Source organism: Corvus cornix, chromosome 17, assembly GCF_000738735.6.
Source record: "Corvus cornix cornix isolate S_Up_H32 chromosome 17, ASM73873v5, whole genome shotgun sequence".
Taxonomy (NCBI): domain Eukaryota; kingdom Metazoa; phylum Chordata; class Aves; order Passeriformes; family Corvidae; genus Corvus; species Corvus cornix.
This window is the reverse complement of record NC_046346.1, coordinates 3,882,191-3,900,929: the sequence shown is the minus strand read 5'-3', so window position 1 is coordinate 3,900,929 and position 18,739 is coordinate 3,882,191. Positions and strand designations below refer to the sequence as shown.

Below are 18,739 nucleotides of genomic sequence, written 5' to 3'. Positions count from 1 at the left end.
GGAGCAGGGGGATGAGGTGGGCATAGGAGCAGTAGAGATTCGTGGCTAAAACTGCGTTTCTACTCCTAGGGCTTTACACTAGTTTTACACAAAACAGCAACATTTGGTGGATCTATGTTTAACCTAAATATAGCACGGGAAAGTCAAGTCAGTACAGCAACACTCGTGGAGAAAGGAGGGAGTCTGGTGGGCAGGCAGACATTTAAATGTCACTCTTCAGATGTGTTTTTCTAGTGATGATTCCCTAAATTATTTGATTGTGTGGAGCAGAACCGCAGGGTTGGGGATTTACCGTGAGTAAAGTACAACCCAACCCACTCCTGTAACTCCTTCTCCAGTTCCTGCTGTCCCCAGAACGGCCTGTCACTGTCACTGTCACTCCACCTGGAGAGCAGCTGTTGCTCTGTGTGTGTCAGCCCTGGGGTCCCACGGGGACTTGCTGGGGCAGGAGGTGAAGCGGAGCAGGTGGGACTCAAGTGAGAAAATAATAACCTTGGTGCTAAGAGCTGCCCTTTGAGATAGGAGCAAACCCCCATGGAGTGACCCAGACTGGGCCCTGTGTGAACACAGAACAAGAGACAGAGACAGTTCCTCCCTCAGAGAGCCACAGGCTGAACAGGTGGGACAAAGGGCAGGGGAGTGAACCCAGCAGCTCTGGCAGGGAGCTCCCGGCCTTCCAGCTCCTTTCCACCACCGCGCTGCCTCAGCTGCATGAAGCCAGCCAGATGCACGTGGCTTTTCCACAAGCTGGTGTTGTGCAGGGAACGTGTAACTGATGTTCTTGCCCCTCCTCATCTCCCTCTGCTCAGTGAACATCTCATTTCCGTGCCCCAAAGCCACACATCTCACCCACAGAAAGTTTGACTAAGCCAGTCCCTTTGTAACTGGTGCTGTGTGGTACAAAACGACATTTCTGGTCAAAAATGTCAGGGAACATCAGCTGTGGGAGGGGAAACCCAAACAGGAGTGGAAAAGAGTCCTAATTTGGCTTAGTGGAAATGATTCTTGTGCCATCAGTGGGGAGAAGGAGAGGATCACAGTCTGGCCCCACCTCAAGTCATACTCAGTGCTGGAAGTTTCTGTTTCACACCAGGCAGAGAAATTTGCCCTTTGGGGGTGGGTGCCCTGGGCAAGGCAGCAGCAGGGAGAAGGAAAGAAACAGCCTGTCAGATGGGTGCTTAAATCAGAGGGACAATGAATGATGAGTCTGTTGCAGCCGAGCAGAAAGGGATGGAAGGAACAAGGGGCCCTTGGGAAGGCAACAAGCCGATGATCTGAGGCTGGGTTAAGAGCTTGACTGGCAAATACCTTGAGAGCACAATGACATCCCCAGGCAGTGGGGTTTACTTACATGTGGTGATTCACTTCTCATGCAGTTCCCTGCATTTCCAAATCCAAATTCCTTTGGCACAAGAACGCTTAAGACTACATTGTCCCCTGTGGTGAGTGGAGGAAGACAAGAGTGACACTCTGCTGCCTTCCTGCCGAGTGCCTCAGTTTCCCTGCTGTGCACTGGGTGTGGGTGGGGAATGCACATCAGAAAGCAGGTCCTGGTGAAGCTCCCACACTGCACACAAGCCCCAGGCTGCACAATCCAAACTGGGAGAAGGAAAGCTCGCTGCTGCTGGTGGGGGAAGGGGATTAATCAGCAGGAGATGACAACAGAAGTCCAGCCTTTCATTAATTAGAGGAGGGCACAAGCTGATTCAGGGAACATCTCCCACACAGCACCGGGGGGGTGTTTTTCTGCAGCCATTCTCCTGCTCCCTGGAGGCACTGGGAGTTTGTGGGTACTGCTTGAAACCACAGCCCTGTGGAGCAGAACTGTGTCACACAACACAAGCCATTCCCCTGGGGAGAAGCTGCAGGCCTGCCAGGAAAATAAACATGTTTGGCACAGCACAAACCAGGCCATTACCCTGTCAATCAGAGGGCTGAGGATCTGGCCAACAGGCAGCTCGGATGCAGAGCTCAGACCAAGCCCTTCACAATTTTTTCGAAACAGGTACCCCAGAACACACAGACCACCCTCCATCACCCATCATCTCTGCTGCAGAACTCCTCTCACAGAGGATTTATGAGTATCTGCACAGGAATTCAATAATTAATGTGGCAGAATGAAGCCCTATGGCTGCAAACCCAGAACAATTTCCAGCAGAATTAAGGCACAAGGGGAATTGGCCATTGCCACAGCTGATCTATGGATTTGTGGCTGCTATGGAACTTCACGTTTTTCTTGGAATCTGAATACTTTTCTACGAGACCTAGCCCAGCCCAGCCATGTTCTGACACCAGGAGATAAAATTATCTGGCTTGTCCTGTGCAGAGCAGACTGGACAGCTCCTTCTGGCTGGTAAAGAATCCATATGCATATATGTGTAACTGGCATAATGAGAACCCAGTTTCAGCATAGCCTCGAGGCACTAACTCTTTAACAAATAAGAAACAGACAGTAATAATCCTGGGCTGGTTAGAAATGTATCTTTCTGGAAATATTTGGGTAAGTATTTTTCCTCACCATTTTGGCTTACATGAGGTGCCTGGTTACCCAACATAAATGGCAGGGGTTTGAGTTCTGGTTTAGTTATGTAAAGGGGCATCTTCCTCCTGCACCACATCCCTAAGAACAGTCTGGAAAAAATGTAATAAAGACCCTTTGCTGGATTAAGCACAAATCAGCCGACCCAGCTGCCAGTGGGGCTTTGGGGCTGGAGGTATTTTGGGTACCTTATCTATATTACAGGTACCGTGAGAGCTTTACTAATTAGTCTTCTGGAAGATGAAATGCCTGCAATGACAGTGGCAAGTGCCATTTCCAGCCTGCTCACACAGGACTGAAATGGCTCGTTAAGTCATCTGCAATCAGTGGTGGGGCCCTAAAGCTTTGAATACTTGATTCGCTGCCATACAGCAATTTTCTCATGTGAGGAGAAGCAGGAGCAGTCAGGCACCTCTTCCCCATTTTCCCTCTCTCTGCCAAATGAGCTTTTCTTTTTTTTTTTTTTCCTTTTCTTTCTTTTTCCTTTTTTTTTTTTCCCCATAAACTGTTCCCTTAGAAACAGCCTGTTCACCCTTTCACCCTGCTCCTCCCCTCCCTGCCGTTCCCTGCAGCTCCTGTGGCCTCTCTCCTGCTCCCTCTGAGTGAACAGGGACTGACGTGCTCAGCCCTTTGGTAGCAAAGGGAGGTGATGTTTCTGGCAGCCCTGCTGTGACAGGGGAGGTGGCACGCTGTGACCTCAGCTGACAGCCACAGCCGTGGCGGCTCCCCAAGGGAGCTGTCAGGCTCTAAACGCCTGGTTCAGCTCCTCATCACATCCAAGGAGAGAAAATGTTAACCCCAGCCTACTTCCAGCTCTGCACTGAGCTCCCAGCTTCACCAGAGCATTTCATTACGGAATGAAATCATCCTGTTTGCTGTCAGCTCCAGCAGCTTCTCGCCAATTTGTTTCACAGAGCTCAGAAAAATTGGAAGGGGCTGAAGCAATGGAGAGGAACACGAACATCTCAAAACCAGATTTTTTGTGTTGGAAAAGATTACATGATCCACAGAGACATGTGACCCAGGGAAAAGGTTCAGAGCACATCTGTGATTGAAATAAACCCGAAGAAGTTCAGTCTGCTCTGAGCTGTGCCAGTTCTGTCTAAACTTGGGTCTCCAAAGCACAGATGGGAATTTGGGAGATAACTGCTAGATGAGTTCACACTGTTTGTCCTGTCAGACCAGGGCTCTTACTGGCAATGCCTGGCACCAGCTCTCTGCTGAGAAGGTCCAAGAAATCCTGCTGCACACTAGTCAGGGGTAACATACTCCAAGTGCAAGCTTACTCCTGATTCTGACAAAGGGTGTTAGTTTAAATCACAATTTGGAAAATTTATTGCCCTGCAATGTCCTTTTTTTTAAGTGAAAAGGTCTCTACCAGAACTCAAGGTCTTCTCCACAGGAATGTCAAATATCATTTTGATCTTGTTAAGTTTCCGCCAGGCCTCAGGAAAACACTCAGGCAAAGGCAACTGCAGCCACGCATTGGATAACTGGCCTTTTGGATGTTTTTTTGTGTGCTACAGCCTCAAGCAGGATGTATTTACAAAGAGTAGGAATCCAGAAACCTTTTCAGTCTCACCTGCACTGTGACTGCTGCTTCTGAAATGCATTTTGACTCTGTTCTCCAGAGGAACTATCAACATGTTCCCTTCCCAGTTTGTTCCTACAAGGAACAAAAATTCATGGTGGGGCACATTCTGTGGGAGCTAATTTTGGTGGCTTTGATTGTGTGGATGATCTCTCTGCAGGGATCAGACGGTCTCGGACCTCTCTGTAGTTCTTATCCACTGTGGAAACACGGATGAGGTGGATTTCGGGGGTCTTTGGCTTCCTGTCATCCCATATATACTCTGGAGAAAGCACCTTGGAAGGTTTGTGGCACAGGAAGTGCCTGTTGAGGTGACTCTCCTCCTGCCAGGCTGCCACAATCCCTTTGGCTTTTGTCTCCAGGATGGTCATGTGGCAGGTCTTGGTGAGCTCATAGACCTTCCTGACCAAGCCTCCAAACACGGCTCCTCCACAGTAGAAATCCCCTCCTCCCTCAGGGATGAAGGCTGCCGAGGAGCTTCTCCTCTCACCAGGGAACTGCTCTCAGGGGTCTTGGGAGTAGCCAGGGTGGATGGCTGCCACCACATCCCCCAGGATCTCGGGGCCCCAGGGGCTGTGGGACACCATGCTGATGTCCAGGCAGAAGAGGCACCGATGGCTCACCTCGGCCACGTGCTGGTTGATGGTCTCCATCCTGCACATGGACATCTCCTGCCAGCTGGAGTAGTTCTGGATGGGGATGGTGACAAGCCTGCACCCTGGCTGCAGCTGGACGTGGGGAATGGCCTCGGGGCTGTCTGTGAAGGTGTAATAGTTCACCTGGGAGCCCCGCAGGAGTTGCCGCTCTGCCGACTCCAGGAAGCGCCGCACAGACCTCGTGTACCTGCACAGACACAGCCCATGGAGAGCACTGCAGGGACAACGAGGGGCTTTCTGTGGAGAGGGACTTTTTGCAAGGGCATGGAGTGGTAGAGCAAAGGGGGAATGGCCTTCAGCTGAAGGAGGGCAGGGTTAGATCAGATATTAGGAAGGAATCGTTCCCTGTGAGGGTGGGGAGGCCCTGGCACAGGGTGCCCAGAGAAGCTGTGGCTGCCTCTGGATCCCTGCAAGTGTCCAAGGCCAGGTTGGTGCAACCTGGGATAGTGGAAGGTGTCTCTGCCCATGGCAGGGGGTGGAAGGAGATGAATTTTAAAGTCTCTTCCAACCCAAACTATCCCAGGATTCCAAGGGGAGGAGTGGTGGATTGCAAAGGGCATGTTAGTGAATGCAGGACAAGGAGTGAAGAGAGTTCACTGATTATCACTGCAAGAATCCACACACTACACAAGCAACAGGTGTAGTGGAGGATGAGGAATAAGGGGATTATCCCCATTTTGACCAGCTCTAATTCCCAAGCCACCTGCTAATTCTTAAAAAATACTGCCCACACTTCAGGTTCCTTAATTGTTGTCATCCCGTGGGCTTGTGTGATTATGGACGCACTACACGGGCACAAAAGCCCCCTTTAAACTGGGACAAATTCCAGGAAAAGAAAAGCCAAAATCATCTTTCCACAGAGGAAAGGCATCACCCTGAGAACTGTGTCCACTGAGTGCTTCCCTTACTTTCCAACAGCAAAGGCTGTCACCCCCATGCTCAGGTTCAGGGTCTGTAGGCACTGTCCAGGATCTCAGGATTGAAGGTCCCTTCCCAGATGATGGGGACCAGCCATGGTGTGACTGTCAGCACATCCTGGTGGCTGAAGGGGGAATAGAAAAGAAATGCTGATGAAATGTAACTTCTCGTTTTGGTGTTGAGGCCAGTAAATGTGAAAGAAGCACTAAAAAGGCAGCAAGAAGAGTGTGTGAATCAGCATTAATTCACCATGGAGGGTATTAGCCTCAGGTATTTTCTCCCTGCACTCTGATTTGAGGTTACAGACACAGATATTTCAACTCCTGGGCTGAAATTAAGCACTTTAAAACATCAGCAAAAACCTGAGGATCTGCTAAAATCTCATTTAAGGACTTTCCTGCTGAGGAGAGTTTAATGACCACTGAACTCTCAGAATGGGAAGCTGTGCCTATTTGCTATCAGCCTGATGCAGATTGCTACAAGCAGATTAAAGCACAAGTAATAACATGAAAATTACTATAAAAATATACCCCATTGCTGTGTTATTAAAACACAGCTTGCAGCATGACAGCTTATTTTTCCAGTATTTATATATAGCTCCAACACATTCAGATACAATTTAAAATGCTGTATGTGAGCCAGCATTCAAATGTGTAACAAAGTTAGGAAAAAATCCTTAATCTCCTGTGAGGAAAGTGGAAATACTGAATATAAATGCAGCAGAATCTGATTATGCCCTATTACAGCTCTGCAACGCTGTTTCAATTTGCTGCTTTGTTTTCAGTGTTTCATTCTTACCTTTTTGATTTTAAAAGGAGATGTCATTTATGGTGCGATTCACCCCAGCCTGCTCACATCTGCTCCAGACCAGGAGCTGGAGCCCTCTGCTAATGGAATTTGGCACACACAGCACGTGGCCACACTTGGGGGCTGCCAGGCTCCCACCTGACACAGTCCCAAGGCAAAAAAAGCACCAGAACCAAACTGGGGGAGCTGTGGGGAGCAGCCTGGTGCTTCAGGCAGCAGATCCAATTAGATCCTCCAACCCAGATATAATACTTTCAGTCTGAGAGGATACAAGAATAACAGTTTGACTCCTTCCTACAGCAATGCATGTGATTGAAGGATTAAATTATACAGGAAGAAGAATTTGGGTTGGAGAAAATGTACTGACTTGATCTGTTTCTGGGTTGGTTATCCTTTTTTTGGATGAGGGGGGTGAGGGAAGGAAACACGCATGTTCCCTTCTCTAAGCTTTTAAAATTTCATTTTCAAGGGCTGCCCTGGGAGTCATGGTCATGGTCACCCTCTCAGTGCCAGTGAACTCTCTCCAGAAGACACAGAGCACAAACAGGTTCAAGATTCTCCCCATTTAGCCCAGTACATACCAGCTAATCTAGCCCAGAAATTGATTCCAACATGGAAGAATGAAATATTCAAGCTGAGTACATCCTGTTGAAAGGTCAGGGAGGAAATAACAGATAACAGTAAGTGTGTGTACCCACAGGGTGTGTTTGTTAACATGCAAAAGGACGTGGCTGTTGAAGGTGAACTGCTCCAGATAAAAGTCAACTCACACTAGCAGAGCCAAAGGAGGCTGTAACAACCCGAGCTGCACAGAGAGTGTGTCCAAACCACTTCCTGGTGCTGCTGTCCCAAATCTTCCCTTAAACTCCCTGCTTTGGCTGGGTCTCAGAGATTTGTCTGTGTTTGCTGAAACCGCTGCTGAAGGTCACACAGAGCACCTGCTTTATTTTGCCCTGAAATGAGCTCAAAGCTCTCCCACAGCTGGTTGCAGCTACAGCACAGCTCCAGAAGGTATTTCCCACCATCTTACAGATATTACAGATTTCCCATCTCAAAAAGAGTTCCTGCCCATGACAGAGTGTGTGTGCTAATGTAATATTTAGGAATTAACAGTAAGTGTGCTAATAAGTGTGCAGTAACCAAACCCAACCTTAGAGCAGCACAGGCAGCTGCTGACACACCCCTGTGGTTGGGATTCTCAGGGAACAAGGTCCTGCCCAGTGTGCCCCAGGACCCTGGAACTGTGAGTGCTGCAAAGTGCCCGAACCAAACTCAGCAGAAACAAAGTTCAAACAAAGAAACTTACTTTGGCGCCAGCACTCTTGGCTGCTGATAAAATAATCTGTAAAAAGGAAGAAATATCCATTGAATAATGCATGAATATGCCTGGAAGAGAGGAACAGCAGTTTAAAGGTCAGGAGATAAAAAGCCAGTACTTACTGGGGGAAAAGCTGGATTAGCTTCTCTTCTGTATATTGGAGTTTTATGGAGCTGCATGAAGGGGTGGGAAAAGAAAGGGATTGTTATGCTTTTCCTAAAATATCAACCAAGTTTGGCTTCAGGACCTGCTGCTGCACTGACAGCTGTCCAAATCCAGCTCCAGCTGCTGTGGATGCTGCCCTGCCTGGCCCAGGATTAGGCATCACCTGGGGCTGCCAAGCAAGGGACAGCTTTGGCACAGGACACACAACATGATAGGGACAGAGAGATGCTGCAGCCATCCCAGTCTGTGGGGAAATCAGGGTTTAGGGGTCAAAATGCACATGGGACTGTCAGCAGGGGTCATGGATGTGCTTCATGCCTGATGTAAATGTTCCTGGTCACCTGGAGGGCTGAACTACCTGAAATACACCACATTTCCAACAGCATTCAGAGAAATAAGCACCTGACCAGACACAGTGGTTCAAAATGGGCTGAAATCATGAGAAATACCTCAATGAAACATGAATTCTTTTCTATTTGCATAATTCTGTTTTGTTTTTACAAGGACAGTAGGTCATGGTAAGGGATGGGAGAAGCCGTGGCTCTGGTCCCAGCTCTGGTGCGATGTGGCAGTGAGGAGGTCACTGGGGCTTGGTCCCAGTCCCTGTCCCTGTCCCTGTCCCTGTCCCTGTAAATTCTCTCTGGGAGAGCTCGTGGCACCCAGGCCAGGTCAGGCACATCAGTTTGCAGCATGCAAGGAAGCTCAGAAGCAGCTCCCCTTCAGCTGTTCAGGTCCAGAGGCCAAATGCCATGGCACAAACACATTCACAGAGTGCAGGGAGAGCACAGATGGCAGAGGGAAGAAGCAGAGCATGATTAGAACTGGGGGTTATTCCTAACTGTGCCAGCACTCCTGGGCCTGTTCATCTCACCTCTCTGCTTTAGGTGTCTCTGTCTAGTGAGTGGATACTTAAAGCACAGTTGTGCATGTGCAGGTGTGTGATTACACCCTGATAAGGAATCCAGCTTTAACCTTTAGTCCTGGGCTCTGTGACCCACAACAAACACAGCCTCCCCCACCTGTGCAGCCCCAGAGCTGTCCTGCAGGGCAGGCAGGCCCAAACAGCATTGTTAGCTTTTTGTTTTAAGAGAGCGACTAATTACAGCTTCATAAAGAAAGAACAAGCGACTTGTTAATCACTGTTTGTGTTGTCAGTGTGAGTAACAATGATCTGTGTTACTCATTAGACATAAAACAAAATACGTACAAGATTTCAGGGCACGGAAGGTAGTAGGGCAGGTACTGCACTTTTCCACTCCCAGATGTAGCCCTGTGGGAGCAAAGAAACATCTGAAGGTAAGTAATGTTGAAGGAAACCTTCCTAGGATTTTCCAAGATCACCTAAGGATCTGGCACAGATTTTTGAGAGGTAACTGGCTAACTCCATGTCAACTTTGCTAATTAGTGTAGGATCTCCTGGGTTCACATTTTAACATGATGTCCTGCTGCTGAGGCAAAACTACCCACAAGGTGAAAGTACAGCAAATTGCAACATCATAAATAGGGGATAATTCATAATAATTTAATAATCAGTATTTTAATAATTAATGGAATGCCTTATCTCAGATTCCCTTCCAGCAATGTTTGAGTTTGCTCCAGAGAATCTATAAGCCACACTCAGTCATCAGAATATTCAGTTACAGAATTTGAAAGCTGCGATGTCTGACAGCTACAAACCTGTCCCTGGTGACACTGGAGTGAGTTTGGACTGTTTGAAGAGACACATACTCACCTCTGTTAAGGCCTGAGCTGAAATGTAATTGGAATATTCTATACTTAAGCATTTGTTTGATTTACCAAAATACGAATATCGATCTAATATCAATATACAGCTGAGACAGACAAAAACTCTCTAACAGTTTAGAGTCAGAAAGTGAATGTTTTATTTGGTGCCAGGCTCAGTGTGGGATAGTTCCCTAAGACGCAGGGCCCCGATACAAGCAAACACAAAGCTTTTTATTTACAAAAACTATGAATATCCAAAATACAAATGCATATTCATAACATTAACACCTCCCATTCTCTGCTTCATATGGAAATGAGCTTAAATGTCATTAAGCATGTGTAGTGTGTGTCCTGAATGGAGTCAGTGGTCTCGAATTGGGTCAGTGGTCCCAAGAAAGATGAAGTAACTCATCTTCCTCATTTTGACATTTTTGCCTTTCTGAACTTTAACAATCCGAATTACTTTAGTGACCTCTACGTTTCCTCTTGGGTGACTTTTGAAGGGGTTCCCACCAAGGGAGGAAATTGGTAATTGTCCTTGTTCCCTACACCAACTCATCAATGTTTCTATTCCTCGTTCTTAGCACAGCTAAGCAAACATGCAAATGACAGATCATCAGTTATTTGGTAATCAGTTACTAACATCTTAAAACCCCTTTCAGGTCCAGCTCTCTTAACTATTTTAATTAACTCTAGCTGGGCCCATATTCCTTCTTATTCTAACTAATTTCAACACAGCTAGCCTATAATTAAAACCTTTATGTTTCTTCTAAATCTATGTTTCAGTTTGCGAGTCACTATGGTGTTAGCAGCCTGATTTGGACACAATTGTTCTTTTTTCCTCACTCCCTTAGGGCCTTCTCCCTCTACCAGTGCTCCTTTATCTATTACACAAATTGCTGTTCATTCTTGCAGCTTGAACAGGGACTTCCCATAAAACTCACAGCCTTTATTTTCCCCCTCCTATGAGTTCTACCACAGGGTATCCACAGGATGTTTTAGATACGGCTGAGCTGGCCAGCAAATGCTTACCAGATAACTGCAGCAACAACACCCAGGCAGACAAGAGATCCCACCACCACTCTCCTGGAAATCATATCTTCTAGAGTAGAAGGAAGGGCAAATTCTGAATTCCAGCAGCTTTCACTCTGTAAAGAACAAAAAGAAAGGGAAGTGAGCTGTAGGTATCTCGCTCTGGGAGAAACTGGTTACTTCCTCAGCGGAGGATGAAGCTTCTCAGCAGCTTCTCTTCCAGTTCTGACGTGATGAACATGGAAAGTGCCAGACTGTAAGAGCCAGGGCACTGAGGCAGCACCTGTAAAATGTCTGAGCAAGTTCTCCGTTTCAGGGAGCTTTAACCCTGGGTGTAGTGTGTGAGGAGCCTTTCTGATCTGATTCCACTTTCTGTGGATTCCATTTTTTCATCTCAAGCAGCCACCCTTGGCAATGGAATCAAATCACCCACCTCAATTCTATCAGAGAGCTAACACCGTTATCACCTGAGCTGATAAACTCCACCTTTCACAGTCCAGTAACTGCCAGAGGCACTCCCTGCAAAGGTGCCGGTAGGAAAGGTAAACTGAGGTGTGACACTGGCAAAGAAACATCTCACAATCCTAATGCATGTTGGGTAGACATTGAGCCAAAGAAATAATTTCCTCTACAACAGCCATGAAAATCAACTTTCCCAAGCCCAGCAGCCTCACCTTAAAACATGAAATCAACCTCTTTTTCTGTTCACAAGGAAGGAAAAGTGCCCACAGAGTGAACTTTGGTTCCTGTGACGAACACACAGAGCATTTGCATGAGGCCTCCAAAGGCGTTAGGAGCACATTAATTGTTATTACTTTGGTTATTACCTTCAGTGAGGACACGAGCAGGGAGCTGTGGATCAGGCTCATGTGGTTTTGTTTCACTGCTGCTGTCTCAGGACCCAACCCTCCACACCAAGTGCTCTTCCAGGCCGGCTGGAAGGACCAGATGCATTTCCAGTTAGAACTTTCTGCTTTCTAGAATGTGATTGGAGCCTGCAGGAAAAAATAAGAAGAAAGAGGCTGTTTAGCAATTCTGTTTATAGAGTTGGTAGCATTTCTATTAGTGGGAGGAACTGGTGCATGGTGCCTCTTGGAGAGTGCTGAGGTAATCCCAGAGATCATTACTGGCTCTTGGTGAGGCACAGGACAGTGGATCTCAACAGGAAGGGGTGATTTTCCTCCTTTAATTTCTTCGGCTGGAAAAAGACAAGTGGCAAAAGTTCTTTAATTTGCTTTACTGTTTCACACAGAAATCCTCACTGGTGCTTCTCCCTCACCTCCCTGTGAGACAATCTAATTAGCTTTCACCAGGAAGCATCACAGAATCCTACTTTAAAATAATGACTGACTTTATATACATATATATATGTAGGTGTGTGCATATATATAAATATATATGTCTTAAGGCCTTCCACCACTTAAAGCCTTCGTAGATTCATGCTGAGCAGTTCTGGATTCTTGCCTAAAAATGCTGCAGATCCTCAAACACAGAAGGAAGTGCAAACAGCCTTCCCCCTCAAGCTGTTATTCTGTGTTTTGACCAGTTTTATCTCATTCCTGTGCCAGTTGTGTCATGAGAGCTGCTACGCTGATGCCAGGATTTGTCAGTGCCACGTTTCTTACCTTGTGCTTGATGCTTCCAGCACATGCAAAGCAGACAAATGTGCAGAGGGGAGTTCAAACAGTTGTTTCCAGTCCTTCTTTGAGAGCAGGCTGCACACAGGGCAGGTAGGGAAGCCCTTCTCATCAGCAGGCTTCCAAATTTCCAACCAGGATCTCACTCGCTGCAGTTCAGGTCTGGGCAGTCTCTCTTTCCATACCTGAAGGCTCTGATGTTTCCTTCCCTCTTTCTGTTCTGTGACCTCCTTCCATCTTTCTTTGTAATTCCCTAACTTCAAGATATGGGATTATTTCTGTCAGTTCTGACTGGACTCTCTCTAATCAGCCCATCCTCGTGAAATTGGTGTCAAAGCAACCCAAATTCTCCTGCTGAGCCCTCAGCAGCATGAAGTAAAGCTGGATTACTCCCCAAACTGAAATGTTGTTACAATTCATACATTCCCACAGGACATTTGCCTACTTTGCAAGGACCAGCACTGGGATGACATTCAGCCTGTGGCCAAATGGAATCCACATGTTTTCTATGGAACCTCTCCCAGCCAGGTCTGTGGCATATAAACCCTTGTACTTCATGAAAACAAACTCAGTTTTCAGGCTATTTGTTTTTCTAAAACATCAAGCCCTGACTGAATCCTGTTTTCCCTGGGGCTTGCAGCCCCTCCCAGCTTGATGCCACTTTCCAATTGCATAAATATCCTCTCAACATTTCCACCCAAAGCATAAGGGAACACACAAACAGTCCCACCTGGGAGCAGAGTCTCCTGGGGGTTCCCATTTTCTGCACCTGACCCATGCTCTTATCTCCATGGCATACAGAGGCTGATAGCACAGAACGTGGGTGATGGGGAAGGACAGAGGATAAAAACAGAGAGAAGAAAGGGGACTAACAGTTACCCTCAAATAGGACAGTAAAATTAACAGAGAATAAAAAAAGTTGTTCTGGTTATTTTGGTGCAGTTTCAGCTGTTGTAATGGGCACAGAGTACTTCCATGTGTCTTTTACAGAGTAAACATCTAATCCCTCAGGAAGAGAAATACACATATTTTGAACTATTACATCATTAGGAGCACAGCTGATGCATTCACCCTTTGCTTCAGTTTCTGTGGTACAAACCTGCCAGAGCACTGGAGCCAGCTGAGATTGGAACATCTTTTGCATCTAAAACCATCTCACTGAGATTTAGCTCAACTGATTTACAGCTTACCATGAAAACAAAAATGAAATCAATGAGGTTGCAGCCAATGAAAGAATCTCCAACCCAATAGAAATCACAGCTAAAGCATTTTTAATAGTTACTCAGGTTCCTCGAATTTGTTCAGAGAGTTTTTTCAAAGGGATATGGCTGAAAGTAGCTCTGTTACTCCCAAATGAACTTGCTTGACCTCCCAGAACAAAGCACTACTTTATCTTCAAGCCCTGCTTGGAAAGCATTCTGGACAGCTGATAAATACCTCACTTGTAGACCGTTCCATGGAAAATATTCTTTGCAGAGCAACTATTTCAGATTTCCAAACGTGCATTTCAGATTTCTACAACTGAAGTGGTGAGCTGTGACTGCAGGGTTGCTCAGAACGTGGAGAAAGAGAAGGTATCTGTGGGGAGGGCTCCATCTGTGCCCAAGCAGAGGTTTCCTTGCAGGACTCCAGTGTGGAACAGGCTGCCTTTGGCTCCTGTGACACAAACATGTTCAGTCACACCTGAGGCTTGAACACGAACTTCTGCACAAACCCACTGCTCGGGCTCCTGGCTTTGCAGAGTCTCAGATTACAGCTGCACCACGGAGATACCTGGGCTCTGGCAGGGATCCAGCTGGGAAGCACTGCCCAGCCTGCATCTCGCTCACAGCACATTCATCAGCTTTACTGACAGGGCAAAAAAGAGCTTCTTCCAATGTGCCAGATGGAGAGAATCGAGAATTCAATTGGACTCAATTTATAACGTCTCTGACCGCAGTACAAATCATCAGTTCACACCAACCAAGATCAGGAGGACATCAGCAAGATTTGACTGATCTCAGGGGCAGAAAATATTCTGGATGGATTATCCCCACCAATCTTCCCCAGGCTGAACTGCCAGCAGCCAAGCTGTACTTTCTCTCCTGAGCTGGGCAAACAGCTGCTCAAATTTCCATTTGTATTTCTGTATTAACGACAATAAAGGACAAAATTGGTAGCAACCAAATGCAATTTTGCACTGATGAACTGCACAGAGAAGAAACCCTTGCAGGCACCTGTGGTTGCCAGAAATCTGGGGTTTTTTTGCCAATTTTTTTATTACTGCCAAAAATAGATTGGGAGCAAATCCTTCTACCATCGAAATCAGTCAGTGTCCTACAGATGATCCAAAAAGATCAGTTAGATCCACAATAAACCCATGCACGTTTACATGTGTGTGTTTATGTCTATACTGACCTAATGATGATAAAAACTAACTCGAAAGATACACTAATAGCATTGCCTAAAATTGACAATTATTTCCAGTTTCCTTGTGATGGGGAGGACAAATGTATCCAAGATGCATTTTCCTTTCCAAAGGCATCATCTAAGTTCGTATTAAGCAATGGTTTTACAACACCTGCAGTGTCTTTGTGTTGAGATGAATCCCATGTTCGATCCTTTTGCCTTTTTGTTTCCTCCTCCGAATTCCCAGGGGATGCAAAGAACACACTGCGCTGCCCATCAGAGGAAGTGACAGCAACTGACATTCCCCCTTTAGAAAAATAAGAATTCCTACTAGAAATCAGCCAGAGGGGGTTTCTTTGGGATAGAAAACTTTATTAACAAACATACAACTGTTTTTTTTAATATGATGAGGCTGGGAAACTGTGGCAGCGCCTGCCCCACAGCCTGGGACAGTGACACACAGCCCCATGTGACAGATGGACACCCCACCGTGGAACCCCAAGGCCAGGCGTGACTGCCTCGCTCTCACTTTAACCCAGCTTTTTTCAAGTCCTCTGGCAGAACTCGGCCTTTCTTCCGGGCCCTGGCTTTCTTCTTCTCTATCCTCTCCTTCTTCTTCTTCTTAATGTTCTTCTGGCGCTTGTCCTGCCGCTGCTGCATCTTTTCCACCACCCTCACAGTCCGTTCCTCCCACTGCCTCTTGCGCTGGGCTTTCCGCTTCTCCTTGCGCTTCAGGGCCTCCTTCAGACGCTCCTCATCATCACGGATCTTCACCCCTTCCGCCTTATAGAGAGCATTTGTCCATTTTATCTTGGTCTCCAGCTCCTGAGCTTTCTTCTCGTCCTTCTCCTTGAGCTCCTCCAGCTTATTCTTCCTGGTCTCCAGCCTGCTCAGCAGCTGCTTGTAGTTTTTTCCTGTCAGAGGAGTGATATTGCCTTTCACTGCTTTCCTCTTCTCTTTCTTCTTCTGCATCTTGTTCAACTCATTCTCTTCATGAACTTCAACCCTGTTGAAGACAATATCAGCTCTGCTCTCCTCCTTTTTGTTTTCTGGCTCTGCTGGTACCTCCTCAGTTTCTTTCTTCTCCATTTTTGCCTTCATCTTCAACTCCTTTTGCCGGCGCTTCTTTCTCTCTCTCTCGTACTTCCTTCGCTGCCTCTTCTCCAGGACTGCAGGAGTTAATTCTTTGGCATTATCCTAAGGAAAAGGATGGACATGAATGAGCAGCCTTAAAAGGGATAAAGCAGAATTAAAAGTGGGCTGTCCCCAAGTTCCTGATTTCAAACTTCTCCTAAGAAGCACTACCTGTGATGTGAAGCTGTGATGTCTCAGCTGCTAGAGACACTAAACACAGTAGTAACACTTCACACCCTTTGCTTTCCCTCAGCAGTCCATAGCTGTCCCCTTTCAGGCTCTCACTATTTTGCTTTCTCCTAAAAATCACCAAAGGCATGTTCTCATCCCAGCTGACCTGTCGGCGATTGAATCATGGACCCACACCGTGATTCAGGGAATCTGAATTGTTTATTCAAAGGAGTGAGTTGGTTTTACACACCTTTCCAAGGCACAGTATTTCCTTCTGTGGTGTGACCTATCCCGTGTTGCCACATCAGCAACACGCTTTTTCCATGTCTTTCTATGGGGTGATCACTCACTGTTCACCCGTCTGTCAGCTCCTGGCAGGTTCCTCTCCGTAGGGCTCTGCCGTGTGACACCTCCTCTCCCCAGGGTCTGGTGGAGACAAGTGTCTGTGTGCTGCCATGTGCTCCTTTGTGCTGCCAGGTGCCTCTGCAGGCAGGTTTTACAGCTCACAACCCAATTCTCTCTTATAATTCTCCATACTGACCCCACCTTTTCTCACAGGTTTTTCCAAAGAACACACACAGGTCACCTGGCAATAGCTACAGGCAATTCCGTATGAGATGGAGTCAGCTCAAACCCTGAGCCTGTGAGATCCTGTCCCCACACCCCCTGGGAGGCTGGGGAGAATTTCAAGTGCATAAACACACATATGCACACACATTCAGAGTTCCCATACCTGTCCAGAAGCCTTTTTAATCTTTTCGTGGAGTCTCTGACGCAACAGATTGATTGCAGAAACAGAAGGGGAACTCAGTTCACTGTTACTTCCTGAGAGAGAGAAAATAAAAATACTTCAAAAGCAGCACCAGCTAAACAGAAGCACTTTCTCTGGCTATGGGAAAAACTCTGGGAACTCTTTAGATGCTGTGAATGGAATGGAAAATCCAAACAAACCCATAGTTTCTATTTCATTGGTTTCTTTAGAATTTCCTCGGTTTCTTTAGAATTTCCTCTTTTATCATTCAACACTGCCAGCAGTGGCCTGGCATGCCCTGGGGCTGCCTGGCAAGCCAAAGACAAATACCAAGTCTGTGGAACAGAGAGGCTCAGGACATCTTTTCTCTGTGATCTGGCTTTTCATTGTCATAAAGGAAAGCTGAGCTGGCAGGACAGGGGTTGCATCCACCCGTAATTCCCAAAGTTACATGGGACATGCACAAAACCTCTGCAGTTCAGTCAAACACCGTTTCCAGAGAGCCACCCAGTGGTGATGGCGCAAATTCATGTCCATAGGCAAAATCTTCTGGGGCACACGGGGATAAGCAAAGGTGTTCTCAATTCAGGCTTTCCAAACCACACTTGTGGGAAGCAAGTGAAAAGCAGCCAGTTCAGCCCAGGTCACTTTCACGGTAAAGCTGGAATTCTTACCTGCAGCCACACTCTCATTTCTGTTCTGTGTACCACCCTGTGGAGATGATTTGCTGGCTTGAGGGGCTGCTTTCTGTCCTGGAGTGGGTTTACTGGTGTTAGAAACCACCTGTTTGGCTGAAGGAGTATTCTTCTTCTCAGCTTGCTTCCTGGGTTTCTTTTTCTTCTGTTTCTTGACCTGTCTGCCAGCATCATCGGGCTGGCCTGGCTTAGACACTAGAAGGCAAAACCAAATTAAACAAAAGAGGACAATGCTACATTCCCACTCTTAACATCCAGTTATTACTGAACGCTAAAGTTCCAGCATTGCAAAGACATATCTTAATGTTCAAAAATTGTACGTTTGAGGATTTATTTAAATAGACCAAACACCCTCGCACACTTTCGTAAAATCCCAGCTCTCCCACATTCATCACCACAGTGAATGGAGACCACTGATTTCCAGGGCTCCCAGCACAAGGTGCACAACGTGCTCGGGAACTCCGTGTTTCAGCAGACTGGTATTTTGTTATAAAACGGCACAACTCCGGGCCAAGCACCCCGCGGGGGCACGGCTGTCGCGCCCAGCCTCCCACAAACCGGCCGGAGAGGGCAGAACCGAAGCGTTACTGCTCCAATACCAAATTTCCTCTTCCGCGACTCCGGGGCGTGCTGCACGCCGACCCTCCTGGCCAAGCCCTGCAGGTAGGAGTCCTGGGCGGCCAAGCTGGCCATTGCTGCCCCGGGCCCGGGTTCCAGAGGCACCGTCCCCTCCCCGGGGCAGCGTGGGGACCGCGTCCCCTCCTCGTGGAGTCCCCGGCAGGAAGTGATGGATGAAGCGCGCCGGCCGGGAAGTGACGGCAGCGCGGGGCGCACGGAGCGGCCGCAGCCGCCGGGCCCGGAGCCGCCCCGCCTGGGCTGCCGCGGGGTCCGTACGGCCACCAAGGCTCCCTCAGCCACACCGGGGTGCTCTGGGCTCTCCTGGGGGGCTGCGGGTCACCCCGCGACCCCCGTTCTTTCCAGCCACCACCCCGGAGCCCCGCAGGCAGCCTCCGGCTCGCCTCCGCCGCACCTCCCAAACCTTTCCTTGCCCCTATATTGTAGGGCAAAACCGAGCTTCCCCCTGCACGGGGGTGAGGTCCCCGGAGCACGGGCGAAATTCGTGATGATTTCTGCAGCCCCTGTACGGGAACAGCTGCGCAGAGCAGTGTTTTTTTCACAGCCTGCAAGGGAACGCTTAATCCCATTGCATGT

General features: G+C 47.6%; 2 protein-coding genes across 2 annotated transcripts; both read right to left on the bottom strand.

The window, feature by feature from the left end:
- Positions 1–3,585: 3,585 nt before the first annotated feature.
- On the bottom strand, positions 3,586–11,739 carry GBGT1 (globoside alpha-1,3-N-acetylgalactosaminyltransferase 1 (FORS blood group)). The gene is given in 8 exon segments (XM_019284999.3): positions 3,586–4,973; positions 5,695–5,734; positions 5,737–5,828; positions 7,818–7,853; positions 7,952–8,002; positions 9,202–9,264; positions 10,752–10,867; positions 11,579–11,739. Coding segments are annotated over 8 exon segments (1,191 nt in total). The 5' UTR covers positions 11,621–11,739; the 3' UTR covers positions 3,586–4,222.
- A 3,388-nt stretch (positions 11,740–15,127) lies between these two features.
- SURF6 (surfeit 6) lies at positions 15,128–18,334 on the bottom strand. The gene is made up of 4 exons (XM_010397780.4): positions 18,127–18,334; positions 17,507–17,722; positions 16,815–16,906; positions 15,128–15,973 (listed from the first exon to the last, which is right to left on the bottom strand). The coding sequence occupies exons 1-4, from the start codon at positions 18,218–18,220 to the stop codon at positions 15,302–15,304; spliced, it is 1,074 nt and encodes a 357-aa protein (XP_010396082.2). The 5' UTR covers positions 18,221–18,334; the 3' UTR covers positions 15,128–15,301.
- Between the last annotated feature and the right edge of the window lie 405 nt (positions 18,335–18,739).

What these genes read in the sequence shown, in the direction of transcription:
- SURF6 (XM_010397780.4), bottom strand. Translation starts at nt 18,220, where the DNA reads ATGGCCAGCTTGGCCGCCCAGGACTCCTACCTGCAGGGCTTGGCCAGG. An exon ending in GTCGCGGAAGAGGAAATTTG is followed by an intron (nt 17,723 to 18,126) that starts GTATTGGAGCAG and finishes TTTGCCTTCTAG; the next exon opens with TGTCTAAGCCAGGCCAGCCC. An exon ending in TTAAAAAGGCTTCTGGACAG is followed by an intron (nt 15,974 to 16,814) that starts GTATGGGAACTC and finishes CCTTTTCCTTAG; the next exon opens with GATAATGCCAAAGAATTAAC.